Raw genomic sequence first — 18,698 nt, forward strand, 5'->3', positions numbered from 1 at the left:
TCGTCGTTCAGCCACGACTCGGTGAAACATAAGATATTACAGTTTTTAATGTCCCATTGATAGGATAAACGTGCTTTCAGACGGCAGCCCTCCCCTCCAACACCACTTTCCATGAATTTGTATAGCAGGCCCTCATGCCAGATTGAGTCAAAAGCTTTTTTGAAATCAACAAAGCATGAGAAGACTGCCTTTGTTTTGCTTTGTTTGTTTGTCAATTAGGGTGTTCAGGGTGTGTCACGACTTCCACCGAAGGTGGTTCCTATCCTTGTTCGGGCGGTGCTCAGCGGTCGGCATCGCCGGCCTACTAGCCATCACCGACCCATTTTTCCTTTTCTGTTGGTTTTGTCTTTGATTCATTCACACCTGGTTTTTATTTGCTGAAATTTCTGTGTGTATATTTACCCCTGTTTCCCCGCTTAGGCTTGTGCGGGGTTATTTTCATGTTGCTCGTGGAGGGTTTTTCCTCAGTTTATTCACGTGTGTACCGTGTGTTAAGTATAGTAGGAGCGTTGTTTTTCTCCTTCCGTGAATAACTGTGTGTTCCATTGTCCCGGGCGTTTATGGACCTTGTACCTGTACCGTTTTGGGACTTGCTTATTAAAGACGCTACATTGACATCTCTGCTCTCCTGCGCTTGACTTCTTAGCTTCCTTCAGTACGATTACGCAACAGAACCCGCACCTAGGATTATGGAGTCAGCAGGAGCAGACGCTCTCCCGATATCTATGGAGGAGCGTGTTCAACAACACAGGGCAGTACTGCAACGTCTGGGAACAGCGATGGATCAAGTGATGGCGACGATGGATAGGTGGGAGAGAGGTGGCCTTCCTACACCTCCACCAGCCACACTACAACCAGCCCCACAACCCTCTCATCCGCCTGGTTCCAGTGGTATTCGGCTCTCGAGGGAGCACGATGGGACGGCTGCCGGGTGCCAGGTGTTCCTACTCCAGCTGGAGCTCTACCTGGCAACCGTTCACCCGGCTCCTTCGGGACGTGAGAGCATGAACGCCCTCATCTCCTGCCTCTCAGGCAAAGCCCTGGAGTGGGCCAACGCGGTGTGGAATGAGTTAGACTCGGCGAGGGACCACTACCCAGAGTTCACCCGCTGCTTTCAGGCAGTGTTCGACCACCCACCTGAGGGCCGAGCGGCGGGTGAACGTCTGTTCCATCTGAGGCAGGAAACAAGGAGCGCGCAGGACTTCGCACTGGAGTTCCGGACCTTGGCCACCGGTGCAGGATGGAACGACAGGGCCCTGATCAATCACTATAGGTGCAGTTTGCGCGAGGATGTCCGTCGGGAGCTAGCCTGTAGAGATACCACCCTCACCTTGGACCAGCTGATGGACATGTCCATTCGGCTGGACAACTTGCTGGCTACCCATGGACGTCCGGATTGGGCTCTGTCAGTTTCATCCCCCAGCGCCTCCACTCTGACACCCATGAAGCTAGGAGGTGCTGCAGCGAGGGCGACTGGAGGAGGAGTCCTTTCCTGTACCAGATGTGGTCACAGAGGGCACACTGCTGACCGATGCTGGAGGAGCTCTTCTGGGAGTCGAGACGACATTGTTCGGTCACCTCAGGTGAGTAGGCACCAGGCTCACCCAGAGTCCCCTGTTGCTCACATGTATGTGTTGATTTCTTTTCCTGAGTTTGCCCCACATTCCCAGCATAAGGCGCTAGTAGATTCAGGCGCAGCGGGGAATTTTATTGACCGTGGTTTTGCTTATAGTTTAGGGATCCCCTTGTTCAGATTGAGAAGCCCTTCCCAGTTCATGCTTTAGATGGTCGACCATTAGGGTCAGAGCTAATCAGGGAGGCCACGGCTCCACTGGACATGGTTACGCAGGAGGGTCATGGGGAGAGAATTAGTCTCTTCCTTATTGATTCTCCTGTGTTTCCCGTGGTGCTGGGGATACCCTGGTTGGCCCGTCACAACCCCAAGCTTTCGTGGCAACAGAGGGCTCTGAAGGGGTGGTCAGAGGAGTGCTCAGGCAGGTGTGTAGGAGTTTCCATCGGTGCAACGACGGTGGAGTGTCCAGACCAAGTCTCCACCATGCGCATTCCCTCAGAATATGCCGATTTGGCTATCGCCTTCTGTAAAAGGAAGGCGACTCAATTACCACCTCATCGACGAGGGGATTGTGCGATAAATCTCCAGGTAGACGCCGCACTTCCCAAGAGTCACGTGTCACAGGAGGAGACGGTGGCTATGGAGACATATGTCTCTTAATCTCTGGGGCAGGGGTACATTCAGCCCTCCACGTCACCTGCCTCCTCGAGTTTCTTTCTTGTGAAGAAGAAGGAGGGAGGTCTGCGTCCGTGCATTGACTATAGAGGTCTAAATTCCATTACAGTGGGGTACAGTTACCCGCTACCTCTCATCGCCACGGCGATTGAGTCATTTCACGGGGCGCGCTTCTTCACAAAACTGGATCTCAGGATCGCGTATAACTTGGTGCGTATCCGGGAGGGAGATGAGTGGAAGACAGCGTTTAGTACCACATCCGCCCATTATGAGTACCTCGTCATGCCGTACGGGTTGAAGAATGCTCCAGCAGTCTTCCAATCCTTTGTAGATGAGATTCTCAGGGACCTGCACGGGCAGGGTGTGGTGGTTTATATCGATGACATTCTGATATATACCGCTACACGTGCCGCGCATGTGTCTCTGGTGCGCAGAGTACTTGGGCGACTGTTGGAGCATGACCTGTACGTCAAGGCGGAGAAATGCTTGTTCTTCAAACAGTCCGTCTCCTTCCTAGGATGTCGCATTTCCACATCAGGGTTGGTGATGGAGTGTGATCGCATTGCAGCCATGCGTAATTGGCCGAATCCCACCACGGTAAAGGAAGTGCAGCGGTTTTTAGGGTTTGACAACTACTACCGGAGGTTTATCCGGGGTTTTGGGCAGGTGGCTGCTCCCATTACCTCACTGCTGAAGGGGGGACCGGTGCGTCTGCGGTGGTCGGCTGAGACGGACAGAGCTTTTGGTCACCTGAAGGCTCTGTTTACCTCGGCTCCCGTGCTGGCGCATCCGGATCCCACTTTGGCATTCATAGTGGAGGTGGACGCGTCCGAGGCTGGGATTGGAGCTGTGCTCTCACAGAGCTCGGGTATGCCACCGAAGCTCCTCCCCTGTGCTTTCTTTTCGAGGAAGCTCAGCTCGGCGGAGCGAAACTATGATGTGGGGGACCGGGAGATGTTGGCTGTCGTCAGGGCTCTGAAGATGTGGAGACATTGGCTTGAGGGGGCTAAACACCCTTTTCTCATCTGGACTGACCACCGTAATCTGGAGTACATCCGGGCGGCGAGGAGACTGAACCCTCGCCAGGCAAGGGGGGCTATGTTTTTCACCCGGTTTAGGTTTACGATGTCTTATAGACCAGGTTCCCAGAACACTAAGGCAGACGCACTGTCACGACTGTATGATACAGAGGAGTGGTCCATCGATCCCACTCCCATACTCCCGGCCTCTTGTCTGATGGCACCGGTGCTATGAGAGGTGGACACGGACATCGAGCGGGCGTCACGTTCAGAGCCTACTCTCCCACAGTGTCCAGCTGGATGGATGTACGTTCAGTTCGATGTTCGCGACAGATTGATCTGGTGGGCTCACACGTCACCCTCCTCTGGTCATCCGGGCATCGGTAGGACGGTGCGAAGTCTTAGTAGGAAGTACTGGTGGTCCACTTTGGTCAAGGACGTGAGGGTTTATGTTTCCTCCTGCTCAGTGTGCGCTCAGTGCAAAGCTCCTAGGCACCTGAGAGAAATTACAACCCCTTCCCGTTTCACAGCGGCCTTGGTCACACCTGTCGGTGGACTTCCTGACCGATCTTCCGCCGTCACAGGGCAACACAACGATCCTGGTCGTTGTGGATCGGTTTTCTAAGTCCTGTCGTCTCCTCCCTTTGCCCTGTCTCCCCACGGCCCTACAGACTGCGGAGGCCCTGTTTACACACGTCTTCCGACACTACGGGGTGCCTGAGGACATTGTTTCTGATCGGGGTCCCCAGTTCACATCCAGGGTTTGGAAGGCGTTCATGGAGTGTCTGGGGGTCTCGGTCAGCCTTACCTCAGGTTTTCACCCCGAGAGTAATGGGCAGGTGGAGAGAGTAAACCAGGATGTGGGTAGGTTTCTGCGGTCATATTGCCAGGACCGGCCAGGGAAGTGGGCGACGTTGATTCCATGGGCAGAGATGGCCCAGAACTCAAGGGCCACTTCCACCGAAGGTGGTTCCTCTCCTTGTTCGGGCGGTGCTCGGCAGTCGGCGTCACCGGCCTACTAGCCATCACCGATCCATTTTCCTTTTCTGTTGGTTTTGTCTTTGATTCATTCACACCTGGTTTTCATTTGCTTATATTTCTGTCTCTATATTTACCTCTGTTTCCCCACTTAGGTTTGTGTGGGGTTATTTTCATGTTGCTCGTGGAGGGTTTTTCCTCAGTTTATTCACGTGTGTACAGTGTGTTAATTATAGTTGGAGCGTTGTTTTCCTCCTTCCGTGAATAACTGTGTGTTCCATTGTCTCGGGCGTTAATGGACCTTGTACCTGTACCGTTTTGGGACTTGCCTATTAAAGACGCTAGATTGACATCTCTGCTCTCCTGTGCTTGACTCCTTAGCTACCTTCAGTACGATTACGCAACAGGGTGAGTATGTGATCTGTCATATGGTAATTTGTGGAGATTTTTTTGTTGTTGTTAACATTTGCTCAGTACATTGTTTTCACTGAGGAATTGTACGAGTTTGCTGTCAATGATAATGCAGAGGATTTTCCCAAGGTTGCTGTTGACGCATATCCCACGGTAGTTATTGGCGTTAAATTTGTCTCCACTTTTGTAGATTGGGTTGATCAGTCCTTGGTTCCAAATATTGGGGAATATGCCAGAGCTGAGGATGATGTTAGAGTTTAAATATAGCCAATTGGAATTTGTGGTCTGTATATTTTGTCATTTCATGTAAGATTCCATCAACACCACAGGCCTTTTTGGGTTGGAGGGTTTGTATTTTGTCCTGTAGTTCATTTAATGTAATTGGAGAATCCAGAGGGTTCTTGTAGTCTTTAATATATAAGTGGTTAATCCATAAATCTCCGTTTTGGATAGATAACTCTTTGTGTTGTTTGTTTCAAATTTTTCAATTTTCCCAGAAGTGGTTAGATTCTATGGATTTTTCAATTACATTGAGCTGATTTCTGACATGCTGTTCCTTATTTTTCCATTGTTTATTTCTGTATTGCTCAGGTTTTCTCTGTCTTTATGTTTTTTGGTTGGATAGGTTTCTCAATTTCTTTCTTAAGTTATTGCATTCTTCATCAAACCATTTGTCATTGTTGTTAATTTTCTTAAGTTCTCTGCTTGAAATGTTTAGATTTGATAGGGAAGCTGAGAGGTCAAGATGTTATACTGTTTAGGTTTTCTACTGCCAAGTTTACACCTTCACTATTAAAGTGAAGCATTTTGTCCAGTAAATTGTCTAGAAGGGATTGAATTTGTGGTTGCCCAATTGTTTTTTTCCACACTACTTTCCTTCCATCTATAGCTTCTTAATATTATTCAGTTCCTTTGGCTTTGATGCCTCATGATTGAGCATAGCACTGTTCAAGTAGAGTGTGATTTTGCTGTGATCTGATGGAGTGCAGTACTACAGTACTACTGCCAAGAGATGAGGTATAGGTGTAGCTACCAAAGGAGTCCCCTCGAAGCCTGCCATTGACTATGTACATACCCAGCGTTCGACAGAGCTGCAGGAGTTGTGACCCATTTTTGTTGGTTATGTTGTCATAGTTGTGTCTAGGGGGGGAATATGGGGGAGGGAATGCTGTCATCTCCAGGTAGGTATTTGTCCTCTTGTGTGTTGAGGGTGTCAGGTTCTTGTCCAGTTCAGGCATTTAGGTCACCACAGACTAGTACATGTCCCTGGGCCTGGAAATTGTTGATCTCCCCCTCTAGGATGGAGAAGCTGTCATCGTTAAAGTATGGGGATTCAGGTATTACACATGAAGACATTTTTCTCTGTTGAGATTCTTTCCTCATTAATTTCTAGCCAGATGTAAAATGTTCCTGTTTTGAATAATTTAATAGAGTGGGTTAGGTCTGCTCTATACCAAATTAGCATACCCCCTGAGTCTCTTCCCTGTTTCACACCTGGTAGTTTGGTGGATGGGACTACCAGCTCTCTGTAACCTAGAGGGCAACCAGTGGGTCCGTCTCCTTTATACCATGTTTCTTGTAGGATGACAATGTCTGTATTTCCAATGTCTTTGATTAAGTCTGTGTTCCTGCTCTTTAGGCCAAAGGCAGATGACCTCAGACCTTGAATATTCCAGGATAAGATAGTAAAAGCTTTGTGTTCCATAGTGTCTAGTGTTGTTTTTGTGTGGTTTAGGCCTGGACCATTACAGTAGGTGTGAGCAGAGCATGTTGAGCATCTGATACATACCTCTTGGGTTGCATGATGGGGCTTGGGCGGGTGTAATAGTGGGGGTTGGGCCTGTTGCTCTGCTCATGGCCTGGACATATGTCCTGCTGTCATGTTGAGGTCCTTGCTGCGGGGGGCATGGGGTGGGCAGAAGGGGCATAGATCTGATATGGGGTGTGGCCAGTGTTTGCTTGGGATGGTCTTAGCTGGTTGGGGTGTGGGTGGTGATGCTGTGGTCTGGGTATAGGTCCTCTTGGCGTGGCTTCTCTGGGGGGCAGGTCCTTCAGGAGGGGTCTTGCAGGTCTGGGAGGGTGTCTCGCTGGTCTGGGTGAGATGTCCGTTGCTCTGTTGCTCCTGTGTGAGGTGCTGGGGCTACGGTTGAGGGTGACTTTCTCCAGGGTCCTGGCAAAAGTTGGGATTGCTGCCTTGTAGAGGTGGACCTGGTCATAAAGGCTGTTCAAGTCTAGGGTGGAGTGGTGGGCCAGGTAGACGTTAGGTTTTGAGGCACAGTTCCTGGAAATGCTTGCATTCACCCGCTGTATGGTGGCAAGGCGATTTTCTTTTCCTGGTACTGTAGCAGGGTGGAGATGACCACTTGTGCGTTGGGGAAAGTGGAAGAAGTCTTTTTCAATCACTCCCTTGAGTGCTGTGGCCACCCTTTCCTGCTGGGCCTTCAGGTCATTTGTGCCAGTGTGAATAATGATGTGGCTGGGGAACACTAGTCTGTCCTCTGGCAACAGCTCCAGGGCATGCCTAGTGTTTGGGCACCAGCGTTTAGCCACTTTGTGTTTGGGAAAAAGTTTATCCTCTGGCTTTTGTGTGTCCTCAGTGGATGTGTAGGGGTTGTCAAGAAAGCTGACAGGGGGCTGTTAGGAGGGGATGGGGTTGGTGGGTCCTGTGTTGTCTGAGGTGGGCTGTTCTGCTGGTTCTCCAGGGGAGTGTCCTGCTCTATCACACCTCAGCTTTTCACCTCCTCCTTCAGTGCCATGTGTGCCACTTTGTGTTCTCTCACCTCAGACTGTAGAGCAACCAGCTCTCTCAGACAGCCGTCCATCTCCACCTTCGGCCCTTGTTGTGGGGGGTGTTGTTGTGCTGGTCTGTTTTGTGGGTTGGTTCTGTCTGGATTGTGTGGACTAGCTCTCTGAGCTCCACCATGTCTCTCTCCAGCTCTGTGAATTTATCCCTCTCAATGATGGAGTAGCAGTGCAGCTGTGGGACCTGGGTGTGTTCAGTGCTGGGGGGGTGACTCCTCGTCTGCAGGACAGTTTGAAGAGGTGTGATCAGACTCACTCAGAATGGGTGAGTTGTCACAGAGAGAGAGCTTTTCCTGCTGTGTTCTCTCTTTGATCCCGTAAAAGTCCTGCTTGAGGATGCCCTGCACCATTACTGTCCCAGACTTGTACACGTTGACGTGTAGAAGTTGCTTCAATTTCCTCAATGTCTAGTATTCTGAATTTCCACCCTGGGCCAATACCCTCTCTCTTGATATGGGGGTAGTGTACTCTTATAGCACTGTGCCATGCCAGGGGATGGTCTGTGTTAATATAGCACTGTGCCATGCCAGGGGATGGTCTGGTTAATATAGCACTGTGCCATGCCAGGGGATGGTCTGGTTAATATAGCACTGTGCCATGCCAGGGGATGGTCTGTGTTAATATAGCACTGTGCCATGCCAGGGGATGGTCTGGTTAATATAGCACTGTGCCATGCCAGGGGATGGTCTGGTTAATATAGCACTGTGCCATGCCAGGGGATGGTCTGGTTAATATAGCACTGTGCCATGCCAGGGGATGGTCTGGTTAATATAGCACTGTGCCATGCCAGGGGATGGTCTGTGTTAATATAGCACTGTGCCATGCCAGGGGATGGTCTGGTTAATATAGCACTGTGTCATGCCAGGGGATGGTCTGGTTAATATAGCACTGTGCCATGCCAGGGGATGGTCTGGTTAATATAGCACTGTGCCATGCCAGGGGATGGTCTGTGTTAATATAGCACTGTGCCATGCCAGGGGATGGTCTGTGTTAATATAGCACTGTACCATGCCAGAGGATGGTCTGGTTAATATAGCACTGTGCCATGCCAGGGGATGGTCTGGTTAATATAGCCCTGTGCCATGCCAGGGGATGGTCTGGTTAATATAGCACTGTGTCATGCCAGGGGATGGTCTGGTTAATATAGCACTGTGCCATACCAGGGGATGGTCTGGTTAATATAGCACTGTGCCATGCCAGGGGATGGTCTGGTTAATATAGCACTGTGCCATACCAGGGGATGGTCTGGTTAATATAGCACTGTGCCATGCCAGGGGATGGTCTGGTTAATATAGCACTGTGCCATACCAGGGGATGGTCTGGTTAATATAGCACTGTGTCATGCCAGGGGATGGTCTGGTTAATATAGCACTGTGCCATGCCATGGGATGGTCTGGTTAATATAGCACTGTGCCATGCCAGGGGATGGTCTGTGTGGGAAATTAAGTTGCTTACGTTCCCCTCTTTGTAGCAGTCAGCAAATAGTTTCTCTGGATCATCCTTGAGGAGCTTTTTTTTGTACTTATTCCATGCAGTGTTATTTTTTATATCCATGGGGCACTGTATTGTAATGACCTCTGCACAAGGATAAGCCATTGGGGCTCTGAATTTTCACACCTCTCACTTCACACACTTCAGTGCTAATTGAAGTTGCAGCCAGGTCAGTTCTGTCCTAGCAGCTTGGTAGCTTAGTAGCCTTATTTATTAAGCTTTATATAACAAAATTACCTAGAGATTATTGTCTTTTACTTTTTGACTTTGGAATTAGCTTCAGACTGAACATTACTCACTCAGTTTTGTGTTGGATGGTGTTTCCAGGTTCCACTGTGTTTCTTCTGCAGGTTTTGGTTTGTTAGAAGTTTGATCTTGATAGTCCTTGATAGTAATAGTTAATTCATGTAATTTTGAACAAAATCAAGGTTTTAGGTAAGTCATTTTGATTTGGATAGAAGGGTTTGAAGTAGTTTGCGAAAAAAAAATCAAGTTTATCTACATTTATCCAACTCTAATTCTATATTTTTGCAGAAGAACTCAGGAGCCCATGAGCTCACTACCTCTCTCTCTCTTTCTCTCTCTCTCCCACCTCTGCCTCACTCTATCTCTCTCCCACCTCTCTTTCTCTAGGTATCTCTCTCTCTTGGTATATATCTACAACAGTGTAATTGACTCCCAACCCATCAATTTACCACACTGTCCACAGGATGGTTTAATCACAGGTGAACTGACACCAATGGTCTAGGGAAGACACACACACACGCACGCACACACACACACACATACAAACATTTACCAGTGGTTTTCTAGGTCACTTTCCACACCATGATATATAATATTTATAAATGATGGGGACACATGCAGCCTGGGTTAGATACTACATTACATGATGTTGATTATACTGTATATACTTAAATCTAGTCTGTGTCCCAAATGGTACTCTGTTCCCTTCAAGCGTGTCTTTTATAAATTGACTAGCTCAAATCATATCAAATGCATATGCTTGAAGGTGGATTTGAGCTTATCATATAATGTAAAGGACTATGGATTAAACCGACGGATTTACATCAATTAAATGTAATGGATGCAACTAACATAGACGCTGCTGTAACTGTAGGCTATGTTCCTAAGCTGATAGATAGAGATGTGTTGCTAATTAGATTCACTTTTTAACAGAGAACCCTGTCACTCATACTCCCATCTGTGACACATCATGAAATTACAGTATAGAGAGAACCAGTGTGAACTGAGTGAGTCCAATTAGACACACACACACACACACACACACACACACACACACACACACACACACACACACACACACACACACACACACACACACGCTCTCTCACTTTCTCTCTATCTCACTCACTCACTCACTCACTCACTCACTCACTCACTCACTCACTCACTCACTCACTCACTCTCACACACACACACACACACACACACACACACACACAGACACACACACACACACACACACACACACACACACACACACACACACACTCTCTCTCTCTCTCTCACTTACACACAAACACACACATGTTATGTTCTTCTATCCTCGTATGGACCTAAAATTAATTTCCATTCAAAATCCTATTTTTCCTAACCCTTAACCCTTAACCTTAACCCTTAACCCTAAACCTAACCCTTAACCCTAAACCTAACCCTTAACCCTAACCCTTAACCCTAAACCTAACCCCTATGTTTCCTAACCCTTAACCCTAAACCTAACCCCTATTTTTCCTAACCCTTAACCCTAAACCTTAACCCTAAACCTTAACCCTAAACCTAACCCTTAACCCTAAACCTTAACCCTAAACCTAACCCTTAACCCTAAACCTTAACCCTAAACCTAACCCTTAACCCTAAACCTTAGCCCTAAACCTAACCCTTAACCCTAAACCTTAACCCTAAACCTAACCCTTAACCCTAAACCTTAACCCTAAACCTAACCCTTAACCCTAAACCTTAACCCTAAACCTAACCCTTAACCCTAAACCTTAACCCTAAACCTAACCCTTAACCATAAACCTTAACCCTAAATCTAACATCTATGTTTCCTAACCCTTAACCCTAAACCTAACCCCTATGTTTAAAATAGCCTTTGTACTCGTGGGGACATTTCCCACATCCCCATAAGGCATCATTTTCCTTATTTTATTATCCTTGTGGGAACCTTTGGGGATTTAAGATCCCCACAAGGATAGAATAACCAACCCACACACACTCATGTCCTTATCAGACAGTGAACATATTGAAGAAACTAACTACAGAACTGAGTCAACAGGAGAGAACTGGTGTCTTGGACAGAATTTTTAAATTTTTTAATTTAACCAAGCAAGTCAGTTATTAGCCTCCAAATCACAATGTGTACTACAGTGTACCACCATTGGAATTACCTTAGTTCAAATACATTTCAAACACACTTAGAGCCACAGTCTGTAACATTCCCAGTAAACTCAACTCATGAGATATAGCCATTGATTTGGAAGAATTTGACTTCTTAAATCTAGCTTCAAATCATGTAAAAAAGGAATATTTCTAAAATGGAATGCAATTCCTTGAGCACAATCCATAACACCGTAGAAATCAATTGTATCTGTGAAAATGGAATGGAATGCATGCTCCAGTTGGTTCACATTTGGTGCAGTGTGGATTTGAAATAAAGTGTGAGCATAACCAATGGTATTTAATTGACAGAGTGCCCAGTGCAATGACATCATACAGGTTAGCTCATCAACTGTGAAAACGTCAGACACGAGAGAGAGAGAAACGGAGAATAGATGAATGAATAGTCTTACTTGAGAAAAATAATTGGGAAGGGAGAAGTGTTTAGACTGCTAAGAGGGAGTTCTCGGCGATCGATCCGGATGACAGTTTTCACACCTCAGATATTGTCATGTGGTGGAGACATGAAAGGAAAAGGAGTGAGGAAGAGAGAAAGAGATACAGAAAAAAATGGAGAGAGCAGGGAGGGAGGGAGGGAGGGAGGGGCAGACAGGAGGAGAGAGTGTGGCGCGGGACATATTGTAGAATGAGTCACGACAACCTGGGGATCCCTGTCTCTTTCATTCTACACTAAATCTATTATTCTATAGGGCTGAATTCAATCTGTAATGCCAAAGTTCAGCACTATAGAGCAATTGAAATTTAAAGGCAATGTTTCCGCGTTCGCAGAAACTGCATTCACGGTAAACTATGCATATGTCATCTCAATTGAAAATTACCTTTAAATTTCAACCTCTCTCTCTCTCTTTCACTCTCGCTTTTCCCTTCCAGATCTTGCACATATTTCCCTTTCCCCTCCTTTTCCTTCGTCTCTCTCTCTCTCTGTCTCTGTCTCTTCCATTCATTCTCCAGCTGTTACATACTGTCTTTTCCAAATCTCCCTTACTCCCTCGTTCCTCTCACATTAGCACAGCTTACATCCCTCCCTACCCCTCTCTCTTTCTCCCACTCCCCTCTATACCAACCCCTATCTCTAACTCTGCCTCCCTGTTTGACTCTCTAGTGCTACATTCTCCTTCTGTCTAGCTCTTAGTCTCTTTCACACTCTTGTTCTCTCTTGCCCCGTTTTTCTGACTCTCCCTCTCTCTCCTTTCGCTCCATCTCTCTGAGCCACTTTGACACTTTCCCTCCTTCTCTTTCTCTCTCTCTCATGCTCTCTCTCTCTCTTCTGCAATCACACACACACACACACACACACACACACACACACACACACACACACACACACACACACACACACACACACACACACACACACACACACACACACACACACACACACACACACTCTCTCTTTCTCTCTCTCCCTCCCACAAATACACACACGCACACGCTTTCTCTCTCTCTCAGTCTCTCTCTCCTCTCTGACGAGGGAACATGTTGCCTAGGAGCAGCAGCAGCAGCAGCAGTGTGGTACACGTGGAGACAACCTTTCTCTGTAATAAACCAGGGACAGGAGGAAGAAAGAAGGACCGGTCTCTTTTTTCCTTGTCTGACCAGACTCATTGAGGAAGAGGAGGAGAAGGAAGACAGGAAAAGGATCAGTACACAGAGGGATTCAGGATTTGATTGTGACTGTGAGTCTGACCAAACTCACAGAGGTGGACTAGCGAGAGGAAGAAGAGGAGGAGGAAAAGGAGGAGGAAAGGAGTCAAGATTTGTTTGTTTATCTAACAAAACTCCACAAAGAGGAAGAGGAGGAGGAAAAAGAGAAAGAGCTAGTGGGTTTGGACTGGGATAGTGGGTTTTGCACACCCCCCAAAGTTGCTACCATGTGGCAGGAGGCCTTACGGACGCGGGGGCGCTACCTTTTGGAGCGCGGGGGAGAGGGGGGAGACGGGGGAGAAGTAGGAGATGCCCTGGGGGATGTGTTCGTAGGTTTTGGGGAGACCCCGACACAGGGACAGGTGTGTGTGGGTGCGCCGGGACAGAAGACCCAGGACTGGCTGTATGAGTCCTACTACCGTATGAGCCAACAACACCCTCTCATCGTGTTCCTACTGCTCATAGTGATGGGAGCATGCCTCGCTCTACTGGCCGTGTTCTTTGCCTCCGGACTGGTGAGTGTGTGTGTGTGTGTGTGTGTGTGTGTGTGTGTGTGTGTGTGTGTGTGTGTGTGTGGAAGCGGGGTGGGGAGGGACTGTGTGTGTGTCATGTTGATATGAAATGCAGAGCTGTACTGACTGATTGGAGTGGTGCAGAATATGACAACAGGGCTTATTTCAAGTGCTGTTTCTGCTGTGGGACACACACACACACACACACTTGAAGAGCGCTGCCTATTACTGAAGTGTGTTCACTATTGTTTGCGTCTCAGCATGTATGTGACAATGAGAGATGAACAGGGAGAGAGAGGGCGGAGAGAGAGAGAAAGAAAGAGTGATGAAAAGAGAGAGAGAGACATGGTCAGACTGTGTGATTTATCATTCAGTCCATTGATGTGTTTTCCTCTGCAGAGTGTTATAACATGTCTCGCCTCCCACAGTGTACACACACACACGCACGCACACATACACACGCACACACCTCGCCACCGCAGCAGAAAAGTTACAGTATTGCAGCATCAGCAACAGAGCCAGAAAGGTCCAAACACTGTTTTCAGTGTAACAGCAGAATATCAATGCATAACTCATGATAGTTCTGGATGGATGTGAAAAAATAACATAGAGTGTGATTCAATGTGGGATTCAGCCCTAGGTCTTTCTGCCACTGTTGACTATGGGAGATTTATCAAGGACCGTGACAATATAGCATGTATAAGTGGGTCAATGTGGAGCATGTGCTGTATGTAACGGTCCCGTGTGGCTCAGTTGGTAGAGCATGGTATTTGCAACGCCAGGGTTGTGGGTTCGATTCCCACGGGGGACCAGTACAGAGAAAAACACTTATAAAATGTATGCATTCACTACTGTAAGTCGCTCTGGATAAGAGCGTCTGCTAAATGACTAAAATGTAACTGTTCAACAACAATTCCTTCTTTACTGCCTCTGAAGGAAATAAAGTTGTAATATAGGCTTAGTAATCATATAAACCTATCAGATGCTTTTATCTAAAGTGGCTTACAGTATAATGAATGCGTACATCTTTATGTATGATTCCAGTGGGAACTGAAATCCAAAACCTTGGCATTGCCAGTGCCATGCTCTTACCAAATGAGCAACACAGGACGGAATACATTATACTGAGTTGAACTCTGCCATGCACTGTCTTAAATAAAAACTCCAGCCATCTCATATTATCAGGCTGCCAGAATACTATTATATAATCAAAGCTAGCTGTTAGTTTCTAGGTGTATCTTCATGCCATTTCTTCAGTCTTCTCTCTCTGATCTATTCATGGAACACTCCAGCAACAGTACCACACTGGGTTGTTCTTACAAAGTATGGACCACACTGGGTTGTTCTTACAAAGTATGGACCACACTGGGTTGTTCTTACAAAGTATGGACCACACTGGGTTGTTCTTACAAAGTATGGACCACACTGGGTTGTTCTTACAAAGTATGGACCACAGTGGGTTGTTCTTACAAAGTATGGACCACAGTGGGTTGTTCTTACAAAGTATGGACCACAGTGGGTTGTTCTTACAAAGTATGGACCACACTGGGTTGTTCTTACAAAGTATGGACCACACTGGGTTGTTCTTACAAAGTATGGACCACAGTGGGTTGTTCTTACAAAGTATGGACCACACTGGGTTGTTCTTACAAAGTATGGACCACACTGGGTTGTTCTTACAAAGTATGGACCACAGTGGGTTGTTCTTGGAACGTTTTCCTTTCACCTAGTCAAAAACATTCCTGGAATAACACTCTTGGCTAAATCCTGAATGTTTGATTACGATGTCGCCTCACAGGTTGTTATCAATGAGGTCATATCCCGTTCCAATTCAAACATTCCATTCTCAGCTGGGAGGGCAAAAGCCCGTAGCCTGCTCCAGTGCATTACAGCGCAAAACACCGCTGGAGTACACCTCTATCTCTCAATATAAGCCACCATTTAATTAGATTTAAATAGAAGTATACTAGCTATACCTGACAAGTATGTGTAGTTTATATACATTTTCCATCCATTGTGGGCTCTGCCGATCAAGCAGCAGAAGGGTGCATTTGCCCATGTAATGTAGCTAGGTAGCTAGAGAAATTGTTTGCAAGCCAGCTAGGGACTTTGTAAAGTTGCCTAAACATTGTGGCAAGTTAGCTAAGTACATTTTTCTCCAACCAACGTACCTAGTATAGCTAACATATTTATCTCCATCCCCTTATTTACATTGTGTTAAGACCTTTTAAAATCACTGTTGCTGCTGTGCAATGAGACAGACATGACATTGATTGATGGACCAAGTCAAATTGAATAACTAGCTAATGATAGATCATGTCAATTTGGCCAGCTAGGTAATGAGCTAACTTTCAGTGTATACAACTAGGTTAGCTATCTAGCTAGTTATCTAAATATTGCTTGATTTGCTTGCCAGCTGACAGTAATCAGACAGACATCTAGGACAGGCTTGGACTCAAAATAAATCTTACATGTCCATCTCTTTACAAAAGCCTTAGCTATCTCTGATGAACCAAGCTAAATGACAGAAGTTGTTTGCTTAGCTAGCTAGCTAGCTAGACCTACATGTCAAAAAGATAGGCTACCCTCCGAAATGACATAAATACTAATTACGAAAAGCATGCAGTTATATGCTGTAGAGCTAAATAGAGCTAAATGTGCGCAATTGCATTGTATGTAAAAATATGAAATGAGTAGTTCTGCTTTTAAAGAGGTGATCATATTACAACCAAATAACTGTAACATTTCTTAAACAATCCGTTGAAAACCGCAAGCAGTTGTCAATAGTTTTAGCGGAACTGGGGTTCTCCCTGCACCCCAGCAGGCAAAACAAATGTTCTGCACCTTATTGGGACGTTTATTGATAACAACCTGTGTATTATTGTCATTACTGTGTAATGTTCCTGTCATAGAAATAAAATATTTCTATGGTTCATGTATTGTTCCAATAGGAATGTTATAGTTACGTTACCCATCAGCCAACAAGAATGGCACAATCAAATACCGTCAGTCTCCCCGTGCTGGCTCTAGCCTTTTGGGGGCCCCCAGAGAGATTTGGGTGGGGGACAGTTGTACATTATATCTGAGTAGGAATGACTAACCAAATCAATGGGGACCCCTTGGAGGTCAGGACCCCTGGGCACATGCCCTGCATGCCCGGTCGGTTTTCGGCCATTATTACCACAATTTTAGATAGCTGGCTAGACTAACTACCTATCTAAACATTTTAGAAATTGCACCTTGTGTATTCTACTATTTTTACTCTCAACAGTAAGTTGAGACCCTGACTGAGTTCCCAAAAAATATCTAGGTTCGGGGGCCCCCTAGCAGCCGGGGGCCCTAAGCAACCACTTCTGTTGCTTATGCCTGGAACTGGCCCTGAGTCTCTATCTCTGCTCTATCTCTCTCTACCTCACCTCTCTCTCCCTGATTCTCTCTCTTTTCTTTCTCACTCTTTTCCTCTCTGTCTCTGTAACATATCTTACATACTAGCAAACAAACAATAGACAGAAAGCACTCCAGTAAGAGTTGTGTTTAATGCACTCTGTGTACCTGTGTATTCTGAAGAGGATGTGGATGTTTGTGTGGTCAGTACAACCACAGAATCCTAACCAAAGCACCACTAGTACTGCTGAAATGTCAGACACAAAAACAACTGATCTGAGATTTTCTTTGTGTGTGTGTGTGTGTGTGCATGCATGCTCGAACGTTCATACGTTTGTGTGTGTGTACGTTTGTGCCTTTGCGTGTGTGTGTGTCGTGAAGTTTTACCCTGAAACCCTGCCTGTGCTGTATCTCAGGAAGTCTCTCATTTCCTATCGAAGCTTATCTTGTGTTTTCAGAGAAAATATCCCTGAAGATTGTTCTCTCATATAGTCCTGAGGTTGCATTGCTTTAAAAATGTGTGTGTGTGTGTGTGTGTGTGTGTGTGTGTGTGTGTTTGTAACCAAGTGATAACATGGAAAAAAGTGATAATGCAGTAATTGTACCAGACTGTGTGTGTGCATTATACAGTTCAGGGGTAACGCATTGTGACAGAATACCAGCCACCCATTGTAGGTTGCTATTTATTTCCCTGTTTAGTCCATTTGTTTATGTTTCCACACCCTGGCAATCTCTGGTTGTGAAAAGGACTGCTATTGGAACAGATAGTAAGAATGTTGAACTACTGTATGCCTACCTGTATATTGGAACATATTTGACTGTTGAACTACTTATTAATGTCAGTGTGGGTTACTACTGTAATGGTGAAACCCTTGTCTGGACTAGTGTTGTTAGGGTTGACTCATAACCCGCAGTCCCTGCAGTTACACTACATGACCAAAAGTATGTGGACAAAAACATTTGTTATATACTATATACAAAAGTATGTGGACACCCTGTCAAATTAGTGGATTCTGCTATTTTAGCCACACCCATTGTATAAAATCGAGGACACAGCCATGCAATCTCCATAGACAAACATTGGCAGTAGAATGGCCTGACTGAAGAGCTCAGTAATATTCAACGTGGCAGCGTCATAGAATGTCACCTCAGTTTGTCAAATGTCTGCCCTGCTAGAGCTGCCCTGGTCAACTGTAAATGCTGTTATTGTGAAATGGAAACGTCTATGAGCAACAACGGCTCAGCCGTGAAGTGGTAGGCCACACGAGCTAACAGAAATGTACCGCAGAGTTCTGAAGCGTGTACAAATCATCTGTCCTCGGTTGCAACTCTCACTACAACACTCACAACACTCGTTGCTTCCAAACTGCCTCTGGAAGCAACATCACCACAATGACTGTTCGTTGGGAGCTTCATGAAATGGGTTTCCATGGCCGAGCAGCCGCACACAAGCCTAAGATCACCATACGCAATGCCAAGTGTCGTCTGAAGTGGTGTAAAGCTCGCCACCATTGGAAAGGGATAGGGAAAGGGAAAGGGGGACAATGCATTCAACTGAAATGTGTCTTCCGCATTTAACCCAACCCCTCTGAATCAGAGAGGTGCGGGGGGCTGCCAGGACTCTGGAGCAGTGGAAACACTTTCTCTGGAGTGATGAATCACGCTTTACCATCTGGCAGTCTGAGGGACGACTCTGGGTTTGGTGGATGCCAGGAGAATGCTACCTGCCCGAATGCATAGTGCCAACTGTAATGTTTGGTGGAGGAGCAATAATGGTCTGGGGCTGTA

At 46.4% G+C, this 18,698-nt stretch overlaps 1 protein-coding gene across 2 annotated transcripts in view; it reads left to right on the forward strand.

Moving 5' to 3' along the window:
* The first annotated feature begins 12,649 nt into the window (after positions 1-12,649).
* adcy2b (adenylate cyclase 2b (brain)) overlaps positions 12,650-18,698 on the forward strand; it is a 132,922-nt gene continuing 126,873 nt past the window's right edge. For both annotated transcript variants that reach the window (XM_014177944.3, XM_045709582.2), the window contains exon 1: positions 12,650-13,529. In XM_014177944.3, coding sequence (XP_014033419.1) covers positions 13,242-13,529 — 288 coding nt within the window. In that variant the 5' untranslated portion in view covers positions 12,650-13,241. The remainder of the gene's footprint in view (positions 13,530-18,698) is intronic.

The sequence above is a fragment of the Salmo salar genome, chromosome 27 (genome assembly GCF_965601325.2).
Source record: "Salmo salar chromosome 27, fSalSal1, whole genome shotgun sequence".
Taxonomy (NCBI): domain Eukaryota; kingdom Metazoa; phylum Chordata; class Actinopteri; order Salmoniformes; family Salmonidae; genus Salmo; species Salmo salar.